This window comes from Eulemur rufifrons, chromosome 8 (assembly GCF_041146395.1).
Source record: "Eulemur rufifrons isolate Redbay chromosome 8, OSU_ERuf_1, whole genome shotgun sequence".
Lineage (NCBI taxonomy): Eukaryota > Metazoa > Chordata > Mammalia > Primates > Lemuridae > Eulemur > Eulemur rufifrons.
Window position 1 is genome coordinate 115,181,205 of NC_090990.1, and position 19,894 is coordinate 115,201,098.

The window sequence follows — 19,894 nt, forward strand, 5'->3', positions numbered from 1 at the left end:
GGCGGAGTCAGGGCGCTAGCGTTGGCTCCGCCCACTCACGTCGGGTATAAAGGCCCGCCCGCTCGCGCGTTGCCTCCGGGCCTCGAAGACTGGCTAGCGGCGTCGCGATGTCTTCTAAGTCGTCTGTGGTTCTGGGTTACTGGGATATTCGCGGGGTGAGTGCCGTCTCAACGGCTGAGCAGCTCCGTCAGAAAAACGGACGCGGAGGCGGCCGGGGCTCTCGGTCCGCGGTCTCCGTGAGAAGCGGCTCTACGCGGGAGCCCTTTCGCGGCGGCCGGCCCCAGTCGAGCCCCCTGGCCACGGAAGCCCACCCCTGCCCCGCCTCTGGGATCGCTGGGCCTCGCCTGGAGGGCCCGAGGACGGCATGCCGCCGGGGCAGGGCTCGAAAGCCGCTTAACGACCGCCCCGGCAGGATGCAGGGTCTCGGCAGCCCGGGCCGGGGGACGTTGGCGGGCGGGGGTTGGGGGCCGGTAGGAGCTGCGCAGGCGCTGACCGGGCTGTCTCCCCCAGTTGGCGCACGCCATCCGCCTGCTCCTGGAGTTCACGGATACGTGCTATGAGGAGAAACGATACACGTGCGGGGAAGGTAATGCCGCGCTAAGCCAGGCTGGCCCTCCAACTGCCCCTGTCTTCTCGTGCCCAGAGGGTGGCATCACGCCGAGATCGGGTGGGAAGTCTGCTGTGCCCTGTGTGGGGAGGGGCTCATCCTTGGAGCTCGGGATTTTTCCTCTGCTATAGCCCAACCCCGTCTTAATGCTTAACCATATAGGGCCCAGAGACTAAAGGGTTAAGCTTTTGGGCCCTGGAAATTTGAGCTATTGGGACTACGTCATTTCTTCAGATCTTTTCACTCATTGGGTGGGATATTAAGGAGGTTGGGTCCCACTTCATTCTGTCTCTTACAGGTCCTGACTATGATCGAAGCCAATGGCTGGATGTGAAATTCAAGCTAGGCCTGGACTTTCCTAATGTAGGTGGCTTTAGGAGAAGAGTGGGCAGAAGGGAAGGCCTTGATCTGTTTCTTGCCTCCCTGAACCAAGAGGGACCTAGAATAGGGGCTCTTAACCTGGATAGACTAGAAAGAATTCAGGCATCCTCGAACTGGATGGGGGGAAGAATTACATTTTCATTTCCACTAACAAAACATTAACATTTCCTTTTATTGTGAAGATAAGCAGTAAGCAACGTCAGTTATTATCCATGTCTGCGACTTTGTCACTGGTAGAAATCAGGTGTTTTCATATTGTATTACATGTGTTACAGATATCTTAAGTGTAATATATATTCATCACTATTTTGAAATTATGGTAGCTATTATATGTGCTTGTTAATGTATTTATTAATAGGCATATATTACTATTAAAAATTTAAAAAAATATTTTATAATTGTGTAAATATACATATTTTGCTGTATGCATTTAAAAACTTTGTTCTGATAAAAGGTTCATGGCATGCACATACACACACACATACACACAGATTTAAGAACTGCCTGTCTAGAATCACATGGAGATCCAATTGCTACCTTATACTTACTTTCTTCTTTCTCCTAACAACGGCATCTTCTCTGTCCTGTTCACTGCCCTGCAAGTCTCCCCTTCCCCAGGAGAGAGAGGTAGGGGAGCGAGAGAGAGGTAGGCTGTTCATTTGACTTGTCCTTTTCCTTTCAGCTGCCCTACCTCATGGATGGGAAAAACAGGATCACCCAGAGCAATGCCATCCTGCGCTACATCGCCCGCAAGCACGACATGTGTGAGTGGGGTAGAGCTAGTGAGGTAGCCCAGGCTGGTTGTTTGCCTGGGGGGGTGGATGATTCCGAGGGTGGTTTGTTGTCATTTGACCTACAGGTGGTGACACTGAAGAAGAAAAGATTCGAGTGGACATTGTGGAGAACCAAGTAATGGATCTCCGCATGCAGCTGGCCCGGCTCTGTTACAACTCTGACCATGTGAGTTTCCTTAGTGCACATGAGCAGGGAAAGGAGCATTAGGAACCCAAAGGTTATCTCTTCTCCATTCCACTACTGCTACCTTCCCACCAACTCAGTCTGTCAGAATAAGAAACAGAACTCTTGTTTTTTTGGATTGTTTTGTCATGTAACTCTGGTATTGGCACCTGCTCCTTTCCAGACATCTCCTTCCTATCCTGCCTCTTCCAAATGAAGGCAGTGGGAAGGCACCTGGAGCGGGGACTACTGAGTGTCCATCACTGGCTTGTGCCCTGATCATCTGTGAAGATGATGACTGCTATTCGTGCTCTCTTTTTCCCTCTCTCTCTCAGGAAAAAATGAAGCCTCAGTACTTGGAACAGCTACCTGGACAATTGAAACAATTCTCCATGTTCCTAGGGAAATACTCCTGGTTTGCCGGGGACAAGGTAGGAAGAAGAGAAAAGAAGAGGATACCTCTCTCTCTCTGCAGGTGTTAATGAACTCCTCAGACCTGACCATCTTATTTCCCCTCCTTCTAGCTCACCTTTGTGGATTTTCTCACCTATGATGTCTTAGATCAGAACCGTATGTTTGAGCCCAGGTGCTTGGAGGAGTTCCCAAATCTGAAGGCTTTCATGTGCCGTTTTGAGGTGATGGTTCCCATACCTTTCTCTTACAAAACTACTCGGTCTCCCCTGGTCACTGAGGGACCCTATTGTGGTGGATTCTTGCCCAACACCAGCTTTTGCCTAAAGTTATGAATGGTTGGACACCGCTAGACCTTTAAGTCTTGGGAAAGGTCTGGCTTCTAGACCCCAAAGACATCTATAAAAAATGGGGGCGATAAAGGCAGGCAGTACGTGAATGTTGCTGTTTTGGTATGGGTCTATTGGACTGGGATAGGGTCTTTATAAAGTTTGGTGTGCTTTCCCTTCAGGCTTTGGAGAAAATCGCTGCCTATATGCAGTCTGACCGCTTCTTCAAGATGCCCATCAACAACAAGATGGCCCAGTGGGGCAACAAGTGCATATGCTGAGCAGGAGGCAGGCTTGCACTTCCTGTTTTGTTCCATCCTGTCCCTACAGGGCCAGCATTCTGTCTTTGTTCTTTTCAATAAATAGCACTTGTGCTACTGGTGACCAGCTAGATTTTTCTTGGGTATAAGGGCCAAAGTAGAATAAGAGTATGTGGAGAGTTACCAAGATGTATGCTTGCATTATTTCAGGACAGGGGAAAAAGAAAAAAAGAAAAGATGTAAATTGAATCACTGCAACATTGACATGCCCCTACTCCCCAACTGAGTTCAAGGGCTAGAGGTTCATGCCCAAGCCTTGAGAGTGAGTACTGCAAATAAAGATTGCACAGTTGGAGAGAGCAGGTGTTTCAAATGGGACTGGAGCCCGTGTGAAGACCTGGTGAAGATACCAAGTAAAACTGTTTAGTACTGATGGATTTAACTGGAGTTCAGAAACAGACCCATGTATATATGGGAATTTAGTGTGATAAAGGCAGTATTTCGAACTGGTGAGCTAGCCAATAGAGTTGGGACAATTGTTTACTAATTAAAAATAATAGAGTCCTACTTTACACCATTTAGTAAAATTAATCTGGAATTTAAGGCCCAACATTAAACACAAAGCTATTGAAGTATTAATGAAAATGTAAGAATGTTTGTGATAATGGGGTAGGAAAAGTTTCTGTGAAGACTTAAAAAAGAAAAAACCATAAGAAGATTTACTGACTGAGTAGGATCAAATGCTAAAACTTTCATGATTAGGCACAAATAAATGACAAGTGAAACAAAAGCAAAGGACCAGTGTAAAGATTATATAAAGAATTATAAATCTTTAAGACAACTGAGTTTTCAAAAATGGACAAAATCTATGAACAATTTACAAAATAGAAATATTGATGGCAAAAAAAATGTTTAAAAGGTAATTATAATCCAAGGAACTACAAATTAAAATGAACATTTTTTTTCCACCTATCAGATAAAAAAAAATTAAGATGTTTCTAAAGTGTTGGCAAGCCTTAGGAAAGTGATTATGTGTTTTCTGCAGGTGAACTTGTTTTTACAAGTATAGCTACTTTGGAGAACAATTTATCGTATCTTTAAAATTCAAATCATACCCTATGACCCAACAATTCTGTCCTATGAAAACTCACCCATGTCCCTAAGAAGACACATACTAAGATGTTCATTGTGGCATTGTTTGTAATGACAAATAAGTGGAAGCCATGTAAATGCCCATCAATGCTGTGGAATACCATGTGGCATATGAAGAATGAGACTGAACTACATGAACTAACATGCAAAGATCCCTGCGACATTTTCAATTTTATAATTAGTTTGCAGATTAGTATGTACAGGATTATACCCTTTATGATATAAAAAGAGAAACCACGGAGGGGGGGAGGTAAGTATTTTCTACAGACACATTTGTGTATATGAATGCATAGGAAAGGGACACGACCAAACTGATAACAGGCTTACTCTGGGCAAACGGGAGAAAAGCCCAGGCTCCAGGGTGGAGGTTAAAGGGTATTTCTGAGATAAGGCTAAGGTTTTCTAACTAGGAGAGTGTATTCATGCTTTACTTGTGCAATGGAAACTAGTTTTAAGGAGAAAAAAAAGGCAACTTAAGGGAAACTGACTCCTGTGGAGATGGAAATGGCGCCACTCTCCACTCACAGGCAAAGTCTTTAATAGTCTCCAGCCAAAGAGAGACTTGTGGGGTGGACTGCTGTTCCCTAGAACCAGAAGCCAAGGACCTCTCTGGTGAGGGACAGAGGGCCCGAATGGCAGGGAGACCCAGTGACATCAGGAGAGGTAGTACAGACAGAAGATGCTAAGCAGACATTTCCATTGCCGTCTTTTGCCACTCCTGCAAGCAATGTCCAGGCCAGTGTCTTGGGTATGGGCAGCCTTTGGCCAGAAAAGGTGTAAAGCTCTTCAGTTTGATAACTACTGACAGGAATGTCCACAGTGTGAGGGAGTGGCATGCCCTAAGGGAAGGCCTTGTGGATTTTAGGGAGGACGGAGAAATTGAGGATGACTCTTCGACTACATAGATGATATAACCAGAAATATATCTATTGCTACACAGCAAGAAATATTAGTACAAATTTAGCAGCCTAAAACAACATACATTTATTATCTCACGGTTTCGTGAGTCAGGAGACCAGGCACAGCTCAGGTGGGTCCTCTGTTCAGGGTTTCAGCTGAAAGCTGCAAGCAGTGTGTCAGCCAGGGCTACGATCTCATCTCAAGGCTCAACCTTGAGGAGGATCTGCTTCCAAGTTTGTGTGATTGTCGATAGAATCAGTTCCTTGTGCCCTGTGGGGCTGAGGGCCTCAGTTTCTTGCCGGTTATCAGCTGGAGCCACCTCCAGTTCCTTGCAAAAGGCCCCCCCCCAATATGGCCACCTGTTTCACGAAAGCCAGAAAAGGGGTCTCCTGGAAAGAGGGACACTGCGGCCCTATGCAATGTAATCACAGCGGTGACACCCCATCACCTTTCTGTATTCTGTTAGACGTCAGAGGTCCTGCCCACACCCGGGGGGATCACACAAAGACAGAAGTACTGGAGGAGGTAGGGGCACTAGGGCCATCTTAGAGTCTGTTCACCTCAGGGGACAAGGCAAGGGCACAGGAAGCCGGTCCTGCAGGCTCTGGGAAAGGCATGACGGGAGAGAGCAACATGGTAGGGGACCAGCAGCTGTGAGGGAGAACTTTAAAAAGCAAAGGTCTGCAGGTCAAATGTATTTCCTATGATTCCAGACAGACTACAGACAAATCACATGTTCCCATTGTTTCTAATTATTATGTTTGTCAGTGAAAATCCACTTAACAGTTATCCAAAACCTGGACCCTACTGGCCCAGAAAGCAAGGAAGGCCACTGAGAGAAGCAGATCCTTTCCACAAGAGAGGTGGTTCCCCGGCCTCAATCAGCCCCTAACTCTAATTCTTAACATGGGCCAAGAGAAGACACTGTCTCAATGGCTCCCTTCAAGGAAGGGGCAGTGGGGCGTGGAGGAAGGCATACTATCGTCCCATGGGTACAGAGGCACGCTAATGATGGATTTAGACAAGTAGCATCAGTAAGAAGTTCAAAAAAAAAAAAAATTGTGATAGGTACATTAAATTTGGTGGAGCAGCCAGGTGTGGTGGCTCATGCCTATAATCCTAGCACTCTGGGAGGCCCAGGTGGGAGGATCACTTGAGGTCAGGAGTTCAAGACCAGCCTGGACAGCACAGTGAGACTCCAGCTCTACAAAAAATTTTAAAAACATTATCCAGGTCGTGGTGGCAAGTGCCAGTAGTCCCAGCTACTGGGGAGGCTGAGGCAGGAGGATCCCTTAAGCCCAGAATTTTGAGGTTGCAGTGAGATATGATGGTACCACTGTACTCCAGCCTGGGCAACAGAGCAAGACCCTGTATCATTTTGGTGGAAAAGTTCCCGATAAGTATTAGGAAAACTAATTTGTATTCATTGTTGAAAGTTGAGCAACTGGGTTAAAGCATTTTGAGTTCAGAAGGAAATAGCCTATGTGATCAAAGGAAAATTGTTGCAGAGTTCCTTCACTGATGCAATGGGCAGAGAAGGGGACACAGATGCATGGGCACATGAATCTGCCTTAAAGCCAGCTTAAAAAGCGCTTAGGAGAACACCTAGACTTTGTATTGAAATTGCACATTCTTGGGCTGGGCGCGGCTGCTCACGCCTGTAATCCTAGCACTCTGGGAGGCCGAGGCCGGTGGATCATTTGAGCTCAGGAGTTCGAGACCAGCCTGAGCAAGAGCGAGACCCCATCTCTATTGAAAAAATAGAAAGAAAATAGCTGGACATCTAAAAATATATTTAAAAAATTAGTCAGGCATGGTGGCACATGCCTGTAGTCCCAGCTACTCAGGAGGCTGAGGCAGAGAATTGATTGAGCCCAGGAGTTAGAGGTTGCTGTGAGCTAGGCTGACCCCATGGCACTCTAGCCTGGGCAACAGAGTGAGACTCTCTCAAAAAAAAAAAAAAAAAAAAAAAAAAAAATTGCACATTCTTTATCCTTCAGCTGCAGGACAGGTGGCACAAATGAGCACCACTGATAAAGAGGGACTTAGAGGTCAGGTGAATAGTGAGGGAGAGAGGAGGAACTGAAATTTAGCCAATCATTTTACTGATGTGCAAATTTGTTCATGTCACTCCCCTGCTTAAATATATTCAAGGACTTCTAATGCCTCAGGAAAATAAACCATCTTCTCAGGCTTATCTTCATAATCTGCCTGCTTATCCACCTACATCTTTTGGCTCGTGCCCTCCCCCACCCTGGAGGACTAGGTCCCGGCTTTCTGAACTCCCAGGAAGCAGCCCTGTGAGGCGCTCAGGAGCACGGGCTCTGGAGTCAGGCTGCCCGGGCTCAGATCCCGACTCTGGCAGACGGTGGCCTCCTGTGCTCGGTGTCTCCTCTGGTCACCGAAGCCTCCCTCACAAGGTCCTTATGAGAATTAAGTCAACACTTCTAGATCAATGTTATTAATACATACCTTTATAAAGATGAATTCTCCAAAACCACCGCGTTCTCTTTTATAGTTTCACGCTTTCATATCTGCTGTTCCCTCTGACTCTCGCTTTTCCCCAGCCCCTTGGCCTACCTAATGCTCATTCCTGTTCTAATCTGAGCTTAGAAGTCACATCTAGCAACCCCTATGGTGACAGTCACCAAAGATTTCTGATTGTTTTCCCAAAGGGAAAGCTTCATGGCCCTCTTGAACTTAAATGTGCCCTTGTGACTCGCTTTGGTCCATAAAACCTGAGTAGCGCTTGTACACATTTTCCAGGCATAGGCTGTAAAGCCAGAGTGTAAACCGCCACATCCGCCTCCCGCGCCGTCCTCCCTCAGAGCAGGCACCGTGTGGAAGCCTCCGGCAGTCTGGTCTCTGGCAGACCACGAAGAGCAGGGCCCCTGTTGACCACATTGGACGCGAGGAGTAAGTAAGAAATAAACCAGTATTAAGCCACTGAGATTTGGTTTATCCTGATCTACGGTCCTCCTCTCCCAGGCTAATTTAAATGCATTTTTTCTATTCCCACAGAACTCAGTGTTTTCCTCAATCAGCACTCAACACACTGAACTCTAACTGCTCATTTAGATGTCTGTCTCTGCCACTAAACTCTGTCACCTGAGAACAGGGACTGCGTCTGATGCAAACTTTTATATTTAGTGCTCGCATAGAGCCTGACACAAACTGGGCGCCCACAACCATGCACTGCTTGCCTTCATGCCAGTGAGACTGGGAAGAGAAAAGAGTTTGCTTTCTGTAAATGCTTAATGCCCTCAAGGACCTTTTAAAAATTCCTCTCTGTTCTGGTTGAGAAACAGAACATGGAAAAATGGAATGCCTTGTTCTTAAAACAGAGATAGTTAGGGGAGAAGTGCTTGCCGTGAGGACAGAAGGTCATGTTCAGGGAGGTCCCGGAGCACAGCGAGGAGCTGTGGCTGGAGAGTGGGCTGTGCTGTTTCACGGTGGGCTTGCTCCCTGCCCAGGGCAAACTGGAACGAAACATTTCTGAAAATTAACAGGGACCTGCTCTTAAGGTTCTTGTCGGGCTATCGGGGGAAATAATAACAGGCGACTCACGTGTGGGACTTAAATCCAGAAGATTAAATGGATGTGTGTGTATTTGAATTTTAAATGACTAGGTGCCGCGCTGTGCCCTGACTTGGAGACAGAGAGCCGGCCTGAGGTTAGTAGAAGGAGGTGCTCTTAGTGGTACAGAGGGTTAGAGAGAGAACAAGCAGGATACAACATTGTTCATGTTGTATTAGAAGTTTGAAGGAAAATTAGAGTTATTAGGCCTGTGTTTTATCTTCGATGGTACAATATTTTCAATTATATTAACAGATATTCTTTTTCATCTGTGACCAAGACGCTGTCTGCTTCCTTCCAAAATTATGTTTCAATTGCAAAGAGCACTAAAGGAATGTAGGAAATGTAGGGGGGCCGTTGGGTCTTTCTGGCAGGACTATGCTTGAGGGGGTATTGTTGGGGCTGCTGCACAACATGGAGTCCGTTGGGAAAAGCCATATCTGATTACAGGGAGCATGACACTGTATAGGAAGAGTTGCTCTGTAATCCATCAGGATGGACCCCTCTGGCTCGCTGCTTCTAAGTCTTGAGTTACCGTGTCATGGCAGCTGGTCTGTCTCTGTGTGTCTGCCATCGACAAAGGTTTCCCTCATCATGCCACACATCTTAGGAAAATGTAGGCTAATAAAGTGGGATGACAGTGAACCTGAGTGGGGTCACCAGAGGGATGGAGACAAGAGCCAGTCGAAGGAGTTGCTTTAGGTTGCTCATATCAATGTTTAGTATAAAAGGCTCACTATGCAACATCTCTTCGGAATCCTTTCATCAAGGAAGGGCATTTTATAAGCATTGTAAATAAATGTAAAACAGCTTATGTGCAGATCTGAGTGTAAGCTGTTTTCTCCTGCATTATATAGGCTCACCCAATTTCCCTCTTTCCACCTCCCGTTGCCTTTACTATGTTATATAGGGTGAATTGGGGGTCATTGACATTACACTTTAATCTGTCATTTTCAAAATACCAATATGAACATTACCTGGAGATACCAAACTCAGAACTGGATCCAGAAATTGATGACACTTAGGGTTGTTCCTGTTTTGGGGGAGAGAAGGTGCACATGTTTTTGTTTTTACATTATGTTAGGCAGGAGCATTTTATAGTGGTGACTGTGATAGTAATAATTGGAAATGTATTAATACATATGGAAAAAGAATATGTTTATGTTACGCATCTGTCCTCTGCATCTTTTGAACATCCTTCTTATAAGGTGGGGAGTTTCTTATATTAGAATCTTACATTTGAAGTCCCACCTCCCCAAGGTAGAAGACTGCTAGTTGACTCCCAATAGCCATTCTCTCCATCTTCTTTGGTCACAAAATCTTCATTTCTGCTGAGCACATTACTTCCCAGGCAAAAAATATCATTTCCAACATGGCTAACTTCTAGCCAATGATAGTAATCAGAAGTATTGTATATTATTTTCAGGAAGTTTCCTTATTATAAAAGGGAGAGAACGATCTCCATTCCTCTTTTTCCCTCCTGCCGTTTGGAATGCAGGTGTGATGATTGAAGCTCTAGCAACCACTTTGGACTATGAGGTGATAGAATGGAAACCCCATGCTGAAGATAAAGTTAGGAAGCTAAGTCACTAAAGCCACTGTGAAGCCAACATTACCAGCATTTAATATCTACCTCTGGATATTTTTTAACATGAGAAATAAATTGCTGTCCTATTTAAGCAACTGCTATTACTTGGTTATACACAGCAGAACTTAATGCTAATTCATGTGCTCTTCCAGCCTCCCTTGTGTCTGAGGCACAGGCCTGTGACCCAGACTCTTAATTGCACAAGTGATAAAGGACTTCCATTCTAAAGCAGCAGGCCCTGCTTCTTTGTTTTCTTACAAGAAAGGTAGTGGTGGAGGGATCAGAATTTCAGAGACAGCAATGGTGAGACGGGTATCCAATGCCTCACGTCATGAGTAGGGGCTCTGGTAGAGCTTTCTCTAGAACAATCCCACATGTGGTTAGGCATACCTCCTGACCACACAGCTTCCAAAACCAACTGCCTGGCCCTCCCAGGGATTCAGTGAGCTACCTGATACCTCTAACACATTCTTTTCGTGTTTTAGCAACAAGAACCCCTAAGTGATATGCCACTCCACTCGGGTTTAGCTGAAGATAAAGATCTTGTTTCTAATACTTTGGCCTCTATCCTACCTGCTTTAAATCACTAGCTGAAACCCAAGGTTTCTCTTGAACTTGGGTTTAATTAACCTTTATCCCTACTTTTCTCGACGTGGGAGAGACTGGAGTTGGCTACCAACATCCGTTTTTCCGTTGAAATATGCGTCTACTACTTGTGACTAGGTATAGCCACACAGCCGAGTCTCGCCAGTGGAATGGGAACGGTGGTGATGCATGCAACTTCTGCCTCACTTGTGCGATGAAAAGATGCTTCCTCGGTTTGGGCTTTTTCCTCTCTCTTTTCCCTCCCACACTCAGGAGACAGCTTCAACCAAGGACATAAGGGAGCAGCCTAGGGGACAGCAGAGCCACAGATGGAAGGAGCCTGAGTTCCTGAATAACTTCATGGAGCAGGGCCAGCCCGCAGCCGGGACTCTTCCCCATGGGACTGTGACATGAAAGAAGAACAAACTCTGTTCCATAGCTGCTATCTTGGGGTCTCTTTCAGCTTGATCTTTCTCTCCTAATACAATGGTAATGGGGGAAGATCAGACACGGAAGTTGTAATTAATAACAGGTGATTACATACAGATCAACGCAGGAGACACCAACACGGGCAGCTGTGTTGTCACAGCATGGCTCCTCTCCGCACTCTAGAAGGGCAAGACAGACACTGAACAGTGAGCACTGTCATGAGACGCGAACAGTCTCAGTCTGGGGACTTCAGCCAGCAGTCCTCGCCACATCACATCATCGTTTTTGGTTGCCTCAGTTTGAAATCTATAGGTTATACTACTTCCATCTCAGACTTCAAAATGTATGTTTTTATCTGTTATTATTTTCACCACAATGGTTAGAAAATTGTTTTCATTTGCAACTGTCCTTGTTTACTGTGTCTGTTCTCTTTCTTAAGGATTGAGTTATTTCGGGGGAGTTCTTTGATAATTAATCACCTTTTACATTTCAAATATTTTACCTTTACTCTAACTACGCCGTTTCAATTTGAGCTTCTAGATCAGGAGTCAGGAAACTATAGCCACCTGCTGTTTTTTGTTCTGCTTTGTTTTTTATTTATTTATTTTTATCATAGTAAAATACACATAGCATACAATTTACCATCTTAACCGTTTTAACAATTCAGTGATATTAAATATATTTGTAACATTGTGCAACCATCGCCACCTCTCCATTCCTCTTTTCATCTGGTAAAACTGGAACTCTTTTTTTTTTTTTGAGACAGAGTCTCGCTTTGTTGCCCGGGCTAGAGTGAGTGCCGTGGCGTCAGCCTAGCTCACAGCAACCTCAGACTCCTCGGCTTAAGCGATCCTACTGCCTCAGCCTCCCGAGTAGCTGGGACTACAGGCATGCACCACCATGCCTGGATAATTTTTTCTATATATATATTTTAGTTGGCCAGATGATTTCTTTCTATTTTTAGTAGAGATGGGGTCTCGCTCTTGCTCAGGCTGGTTTCGAACTCCTGAGCTCAAACAATCCACCCGCCTCAGCCTCCCAGAGTGCTAGGATTACAGGCGTGAGCCACCGCGCCCGGCCTAAAACTGGAACTCTTTACTTCTTAAAACCACAGCACCCTCTTCCTCTGGCCCCTGACATTCAGCACTCTACTTTCCGTCTAGATGATTTTGACTAACTACCTCCAAGTGGAATCATAAAGTTTTTGTCTTTTTGTGACTGGCTTATTTCGTTTTGCATAATGTCCTCATGGTTCATCCATGTTTTAGCAGATGTCAGAATTTCTTTCCTTTCTGAAGGCTGAATGATATTCTTTTGTACATATATACCGTATTTTATTTACCCGTTCATCTGTTGACATAGTTTTATCTTTTATAGTTTATGGTTTTATCTTTTTAAATCAGCCATTTACTTCTTAATGGCCTTTAACATTCTGCCTGTTGGACTGCAGGGAGCGCAGCCGCAGGCAGTGGTCATCTGGACAAAAGCTCCACAAGACTCTGCTCAAATCTTCACCCTGCTCTGGGCCAAGTCTCAGGCTGCTCCACTGTCCAGGCACTGTTGGAGGAACCTGCTCATCAGACGGGTATCCAGTGAGACCTGCCCCTTGTGGGTGGCAATATGAAATGCCCACAACACCTTCTGACCACACAGACTGCTACACTGCGGCCCAGCAAACCAGGCTTTCCCATCTCAGCTGCAGCTCTTCAAAGACAGCCAGCACCTATTAAATGCTCAAGATATAGAGAGACTGGCTCATTTCCAAGACCTGTACACCCAAAATCTTCAGAATGTCATTCTATATCTCTGGTTAAGATAACTATATCCAGGTCTCTAAATCCCAATCGTGACTGTAAATGTTGGCAAGTCTTCCCTAGAGAGAATTCTTTCAAATTTCCAAACTTATGGAACACTTACTGTATGTCAGGTGCTCTGACAGATATCAAGATTAAAAACCGCCAGGCGCGGTGGCTCACGCCTGTAATCCTAGCACTCTGGGAGGCCAAGGCGGGTGGATCGCTCGAGGTCAGGAGTTCAAGGCCAGCCTGAACAAGAGTGAGACCCCGTCTCTACTAAAAATAGAAAGAAATTATATGGACAACTAAAATATATATATACAAAAAATTAGCCGGGCATGGTGGCGCCTGCCTGTAGTCCCAGCTACTCGGGAGGCTGAGGCAGTAGGATCGCTTAAGCCCAGGAGTTTGAGGTTGCTGTGAGCTAGACTGACGCCACGGCACTCACTCTAGCCCGGGCAACAGAGTGAGACTCTGTCTCAAAAAAAAAAAAAAAAAAGATTAAAAACCCCAGAAAAACATGGATCCTCTCTTCAGTGAATTTATGATTGAGTTGGGTGAAAAACAAGTACAACAAAAACTTTTCAATACAACACAGTGGGATGTATTTCACTGAGAAATGTTGCGAGGAGGGATGTCTGGATCAGGGAAAGCTTTCGGGAGAGGGGGAGAGAAGATATTCCACCTGGGGACTGCTCAGCCGCTACCCCAGGAGCCGAGCACGTCTCTGAACCACAACACACAGTTCCACCTGGCCCACGGGGGGCATTCCAGACGCTGAATGCGTGGGGAATCCAGGCACAGAAGGGGCGCCCTGCTGTAAAAATCCCCATGGTGAGGAACAGAGGGATATGGATAAGGGACAGAAATGACCAAGGAACCTTATGAACCTGCCTCACCATCCACACCACACACACACACACACCCCAGCCTCGCAGCCCTTGCTGCGGACAACGGAACACAAAAGAACACGACCCATAACCCCTACACAGTCAGTCCTGCGTCCAGGGAGCGGAGGGAGTCAGAGAAGACGCAGCAGGAGTGTTCAGGCTTTATTGGGCATTGGACAGGGCTGCGACGGGAACCTAGCTGGGGAGCAGGGCCTGCACACCGGGCAGGACTGGCCTCTCGGGGCAGAGCAGGGGATCTCGGGGTCCGTTCTGGCTTCTGAGAGCAGAGACAAGCACTGATGAGAAAGAAGGTCAGCTTGGCATTAGTACAGGGACAGGTGACGTTAGCAGGGGGACTTTCAGGAAGGAAAGCCTGGAGGTGAAGCTGTAAAGAGCCTGTATGGGCTGAGGTCAGGTTAGAATAAAAGGCACCAATAAGTCCCTGGGGAGGAGAAAAGAGTGGAAAGAAAAACAAAGGAACAAAAAGGCTGGTGGAGGGGTGTTTAGGGAATCTAATCTATCTGTTCTCCAAGGCCCCAGGTGGCAGGCTCCGCGCTGGCTGAATCCCCCGTCCCCTGGCACCACAGGGCGCTATTTGTTGCCCCATTTGGCCATCTTTAAAAACAGAGGTCCTCGGATGAAGCGGCCGGACTTCATGTAGGCAGAGATCTTCTTCAGGCCCTGAAGGGGGAAAAATAAGGCCAGAGCTCAGGGTCTGCTGCCCACCAGAGCTGCAGCGGCCACTGCAGGCACAGCGCTTCAGGGCCCTCACGACAGCCTTTCCACGTCGGCCCAAGTGCCGGAGCATCACCCGGTCTCTTAGGGTCCCCAGCTCTGCTCAGGGCACTCTTCCAACCTAACTGACGGCATACCTGAGTAAGAGCTACCACCCATGGAGGCCCTACTCTGTGCTGGGGGCTCTGTGTCCACTAGGTACTCCAAGGCAGGCTAAGGAAATCCACCCAGCTACCTTGCAAGTTTGGCTCTACTATCACCATTCACCAGAAGGTACACAAGGCTCAGCAACCCCCTCACACGTGCACAGCTAGTAAGTGGGGCAACACTGCACATAGCCTGGCTCTTCCTGGCTCCAGTTCTGGGCCTTCTGCCAAATTCCTCTCCTCCCACTCTCCCAGGGGAGGTCCGGTCACACCCTATCTGCTCAAACATTCTCCTGTTTCACAGGGAGGCTCTTGGCTTGCCTGGGTTTGCACACAGAGCAGCGACCGCTACCAGGACAAAGGGGCTCAGAACATGCCTGTGCGGCCTGCAGGGGAGCCCAGGGCTCACCCAGTGACTCAGCAAACCTGGATGGAAGTGGATAGGGGCCCTGGACCAGCAAAAGGAAAACCGGGCCAGGCTGAATCACTCCCCGTAAGCAGAAAGTACACACCCCTCCACGCGGTACCTGAGCCCAATCTCACTGTGCCCCAACCTACCTCACCTCTAGCCCTGCTACAGCCGACCAGGCCTCCTGGCACCCAGGTGCGCTGTGCACCATCCTCCCAGGATAAAGTGCCCAGATAATTTCTACAGGTTCAAGGAGATCCGGGCTGCACGTTCCCCAAGGCCAGGCCCTGGCAGGCCACAGGCTGCAGCCCTCAGCTCTCTCTTCCCTGTCCCCTCCCACTACCTCTTACATAATCCCCAAGGCCACTCGGCCTGGACCAGAACCAGCGCTGATGAGAACCAGCTCAGACAGCAGACCTTGAGTGGAGGGAAAGGAAAACACATTCTGTGCTGAAAACCTGTTGGACTACTGCCTCAATCCCCTAATCTGTACGAAAGTAGGATTTGTTGCTCTCAAACTAGTTGACTACAGGTAACAGATGATGTGCCCTGAGGTCTACCCGGTTGGTACAACTGGCACCTCACAGTCTGGGGTGCCAGCAGTTCCCCACTGCACTCCCTTCCACACTGGAGTGGTCGTCTCTGCATCTCCACTGTGCCTGACACCTGCCTGGTACAGACAAGACCAGTCAACACGGGCTAAAATGAGCACGATTCCCTTCTCACAGATAGAGCACCCGGAATATCGGAGGAGAGAGGACACCTCAAGATAAACTCCTCCGACAGGGCACCCACATAGGCACTCACATCCAGCAACAAGACAGCCCTGGGTCTCAGTGTTCCCCAGATGAGGGTCCAATGGGAGCAAAGCTTTCTTGGGACGAGGTATGGATATTGTCTGTGTCTTGGGTACGGGACCTCAATGCTACCTTGTGTCAGTCCTACAAATGCCAGCTACATACACACTCCCGAGATGTTCTGCCCCTTCCACAGTGTCCTGGGCTGTCAGACCCAGGGAACACAGGGCCTGAGGCTTTTCCTTTTGGCACAAAAAAGGGGGAGCCCTGACTGCCACCTATAGAAGCCAGAGGCTGACAGGGAGCCCCTCACACCCGTGGTTAGCTCTGGGACCTTGAGGAAATGACTTACTCTCTCATTCTAAGTTTCCTTATCTGTAAAATGGGAGTGATAATTCTACTGGCCTTGTGAGAATGTTATACTGTTTAAATTTGACAACAAGGATGTAATATGCTGAGCACAGGTCCTGGCGTGACGCCAGTGCTCAATAAATGCTGGCTATTCTTTCTTTAGCTCCAAGACTAGGAAAGCTTCACAAAGGAGAACAAAGGCATAAGGGACACCAAAGAGGAGGAGGATGGGGTCATCACCTCAAAACGGGCCATGAAGTCCTTCAGGGTGGGGAACGCGTCCAGGCACGTGGGCTCAAATATACGATGCATGTCAAGGACATCATAAGCGAGGAAATCTACAAAGGTGATCTGCAGAAGACCAAGGGTGAGTGGGCTGCAAGCTCTGGGACAGTGGAAATATGACAACTCTCATTCCCCATCGCCTGCCCCTTTACCTTGTCCCCTACAAACCAGGGCCGTGTCCCCAGGAACTGTGAGTACAGCTTCAGCACTTCAGGGAGGTCCTCCAAGTACTTGGGCTTCAGTTTCTCCTGAGACAGAGAACAGCTGTCACCACCCTCAGACACCAGCGCCCCGGGCACAGAGGCAGGCCTCCCCAGGGCTGTGTGTGGCCCCCCTGGCCTCAGGTGAGCAGCCATCTTCCCCACAACAGGAACTGGGTCAGTGCCCGGCCCTCCATTAATACATCAGCATTGATTAGGCCCCTACTGACTACCAGGCCCTATCTGAGGTGATGGGAAGGCACAGAGGATTAAGACTGTCCCTGAATCTGTCACCACTGATTCCCAAACACCACTGATTCCCAAACAAGTCTCCTGTGGGTCAGACCCAGGAGCACCCTGAGCACCCGGCAGGCTCTGCGCTGAGATGTCAGGCAGATGACAACAGTAAACAATGAAAAGAGCTCAGGGAAAGAAGTCGAAAGTTCTGCCTACCGGGGTGGCAGAAGAATGCAATGGACATTTCAGTAGTTTTCAAAAAACGAGGAGAGTTTCAGATTGAAAAGAAGGAGGGAGAGGCACAAGTTCTCTCTGGTGACCCTGAACTTTCTAATAGGAAAACACAGGGATCCCTGAGACTGTCAAGACAGCACTTGGCAAACAGCAGAGCTGAAGTCCGAATACGAGGGTGCCACTACATTGTTGCATCTTGTACTTGTTTTCCTCATAGTTTGAGTCTGTGATTCAGAAGCAGGCAGATGGGGTGAACCACCCGGGAGAGATGGCCCACAGCAGAGGTCAGAGGTCAGACTTGGAGGGGATTCTAGAAGTAAACATTACTGTCTAGAAACTGAATTTCCAACGTGGGGAATCTGGACTCCATGCTAAGATTTGTGGGAATAGAATTAGTGGCTTTATTTGACATCATTTGGGGGCTTCAGGGTCACTCTGGTGGCAGGATAGGAAATAGCTTGGAGGATGAGTAGTACTAAGGAGTTCTAATGGAAAACAGATCCGGTATAGATGGGAATGCAAGAGTCCTGGCTGCCTGGAACCAGGGGGAGGAGGGGACTCACAACGTCAGGGTTGTAGCAGACCCTTGTCAGCTGCATGCGAGTATCCATAGCCTGGTTCTCCAAAATGTCCACACGAATCTTCTCCTCTTCGGTCTCCCCACCTGACACCCACACAACAGAGACTCACCCTCAGCATCTCACCCAAGACAAGCCCAGCGGAGTGGCCACTGTCCCCCACACCCTGCAGCTGGCCCCACTCACACAGGTTGTGCTTGCGGGCAATGTAGCGCAGGATGGCGTTGCTCTGGGTGATCTTGTGAGCCCCATCGATTAAGTAGGGAAGCTGGATGGGCAACCGGGGAGGTCAGTTGGGCCACCAGGCTCCCCAGCATCCCCTTCTCTTAGGCAAGGGCAGACATGAGACCTGGCACTCACTGTGCCTGCCCACGGCCCTAGGTAAGAATACTGTCAGATGGGTGAGTGAGCTGGGACACAGAACATCATGGAAATGGCGGCGTGGACAGCCGGGGATAAGAGGAATGGAGAAAAAGGCACCTGATCCCAAAACCTCTGAGCTGGGAAAGGACATGGACATAGAGACACCTTCACTTTCCCCAAAACCACCCCTTCCTCTGCACCTACGTTGGGAAAGTCCAGGCCCAGCTTGAATTTGTCATTCAGCCACTGGCTTCTGTCATAGTCGGGAGCTGTGGTGGAGAAGATGAGTGAAAACAAACCTCCCCAGAGTCCAGCCCTCCTTCCCTGGGACCCTCCCAAGCAGTCAGAGGCAACACCCCTAAGGCAGGTGGGTCTAGAACCTGAGCCATTCAGTCTCCCATTCCAAGGTTGGGGGGCGGGGCGGGTGAAGAATGCTTGCAAGGGCCCTGGACTCCGTCCCACTAAGGCTTGCAAAGGTTTAGGCAAACCCTAAGCGGGGACCCAGCCAACTGCCTACACCAGGCCCAGCAATCCCCTCCCAGCGTCCTGCCTGGGAAGGCCTGACTGCCCCCTCAAAGGGCTTCACGGAAGGCCAGGCTGCAGCTCCAGCCTGAGTCAGGCAGAGGTCGGGACAAGAAAGTGCCATTACCGTCCCCGATCGTGTACATCTTTTCCTCATAGCTCGAGTCTGTGTATTCCAGGAGCAGGCGGGTGGCGTGAGCCAGCTGGGAGGGAGGGCCCAGGTCAGAGGTGGCGGGAGCCGGATTCCTGACTTTATCCGCCCCACGTGAGCCCCCACCCGACACCGACACGCCCCTGTCCCCCACGGGCCCGCGCAGGCCCTCGTGAGAGGGACAGGCAGCGGCTCCAGGGGGTCTCGAAGAGCAACCATCCCCAGAACCCGCGCCCCCGCTGCTCAGCCCTTCCCCGGCCCTGCGCCGCGGCCCCACCGCCCAGGCGGCCCCTGGCTCACCCCGCGGATGTCCCAGTAGCCCAGTGTCATCGGCATGGTGCAGGTTGCCGTGGACTCGGTGGACTGGCCTTACAGCAGGGCTGGGCCGCGACTTCCTGAGACAAAGGACGGCGAAAGGCGGGGCCGGCTCGCCCCCCCTCCCAACCCCCCAAGAGCCGCCCCGCCTTGAGGCGGAAGCGCCGTCCCGGGACCCCATTGGCTGCGAGTTCCAGCCGCTGTCGCCTCCAGGCCCCAGGCTTTGGGCAGCCAGCTCTGCAGGCCCAGAAGCCAAATCAGTGGTCGGGCTCCCCTGCTTCCCCAGCCCCGCCCAGCACAGCCAGGGCCCCATCAGTCGTCTGCTAGGTGACAGGGCGTTGGCAGTGCACCTGGGAGGAAAGCCAGATCCTAAAACAGCAAAGCTCTTCTCCCTTCTCCCTTCTCCCTCTCTCCTGGCATCGCTCAGCCTCTTGGCCGCCGAGTTGCTGCGGGCTCTGGGAAGCCCGGGCTGTCGGGGTAGGCTATAAAGAGATGCCCCCAACCCGAGAGTTTAATTCAGAATCTATCACTGGAAGACCAGGGTTTAGTCCAATCTGAAAGCTACTCGAGGCCTAATTCTCCTCCAAAGCAATCCAAAGGGCCACAGGGGGAAAAAAAATGTGATCTGTTTTCTTTTAGGGACACTTGTGAACTGAGCCCTTCTTTCATCTGGCTAAGATTTGTAAATTAGCTAATTCGTATTTTGGCAC

The 19,894-nt window shown here is 48.9% G+C and overlaps 2 protein-coding genes across 4 annotated transcripts; one reads left to right on the top strand and one right to left on the bottom strand.

The window, feature by feature from the left end:
- Window positions 1-101: 101 nt before the first annotated feature.
- Window positions 102-2,979, top strand: LOC138390161 (glutathione S-transferase Mu 3). 2 transcript variants are annotated; one of them, XM_069479025.1, is made up of 8 exons: window positions 102-155; window positions 511-586; window positions 906-970; window positions 1,671-1,752; window positions 1,848-1,948; window positions 2,281-2,376; window positions 2,470-2,580; window positions 2,868-2,979. In XM_069479025.1, the coding sequence occupies exons 1-8, from the start codon at window positions 108-110 to the stop codon at window positions 2,964-2,966; spliced, it is 678 nt and encodes a 225-aa protein (XP_069335126.1). In that variant the 5' UTR covers window positions 102-107; the 3' UTR covers window positions 2,967-2,979. The 2 variants fall into 2 exon arrangements, with proteins under 2 accessions (XP_069335126.1, XP_069335127.1); XM_069479026.1 differs by lacking the exon at window positions 2,470-2,580.
- A 10,516-nt stretch (window positions 2,980-13,495) lies between these two features.
- LOC138390901 (glutathione S-transferase Mu 5-like) lies at window positions 13,496-19,283 on the bottom strand. Of its 2 annotated transcripts, XM_069480861.1 has the most exons (8): window positions 19,170-19,283; window positions 18,846-18,921; window positions 18,401-18,465; window positions 18,020-18,101; window positions 17,819-17,919; window positions 16,737-16,832; window positions 16,540-16,650; window positions 13,496-14,542 (listed from the first exon to the last, which is right to left on the bottom strand). In XM_069480861.1, exons 1-8 carry the CDS (start codon window positions 19,203-19,205, stop codon window positions 14,453-14,455), a joined length of 657 nt encoding a protein of 218 aa, XP_069336962.1. In that variant the 5' UTR covers window positions 19,206-19,283; the 3' UTR covers window positions 13,496-14,452. The 2 variants fall into 2 exon arrangements, with proteins under 2 accessions (XP_069336962.1, XP_069336963.1); XM_069480862.1 differs by lacking the exon at window positions 16,540-16,650.
- Between the last annotated feature and the right edge of the window lie 611 nt (window positions 19,284-19,894).

What these genes read in the sequence shown, in the direction of transcription:
- LOC138390161 (XM_069479025.1), top strand. Translation starts at nt 108, where the DNA reads ATGTCTTCTAAGTCGTCTGTGGTTCTGGGTTACTGGGATATTCGCGGG. An exon ending in ACGATACACGTGCGGGGAAG is followed by an intron (nt 587 to 905) that starts GTAATGCCGCGC and finishes TGTCTCTTACAG; the next exon opens with GTCCTGACTATGATCGAAGC. An exon ending in CTTTCATGTGCCGTTTTGAG is followed by an intron (nt 2,581 to 2,867) that starts GTGATGGTTCCC and finishes CTTTCCCTTCAG; the next exon opens with GCTTTGGAGAAAATCGCTGC.
- LOC138390901 (XM_069480861.1), bottom strand. Translation starts at nt 19,205, where the DNA reads ATGCCGATGACACTGGGCTACTGGGACATCCGCGGG. An exon ending in GCTACTGGGACATCCGCGGG is followed by an intron (nt 18,922 to 19,169) that starts GTGAGCCAGGGG and finishes CCTCCCTCCCAG; the next exon opens with CTGGCTCACGCCACCCGCCT. An exon ending in ACTTCATGGCCCGTTTTGAG is followed by an intron (nt 14,543 to 16,539) that starts GTGATGACCCCA and finishes TTCCCCCTTCAG; the next exon opens with GGCCTGAAGAAGATCTCTGC.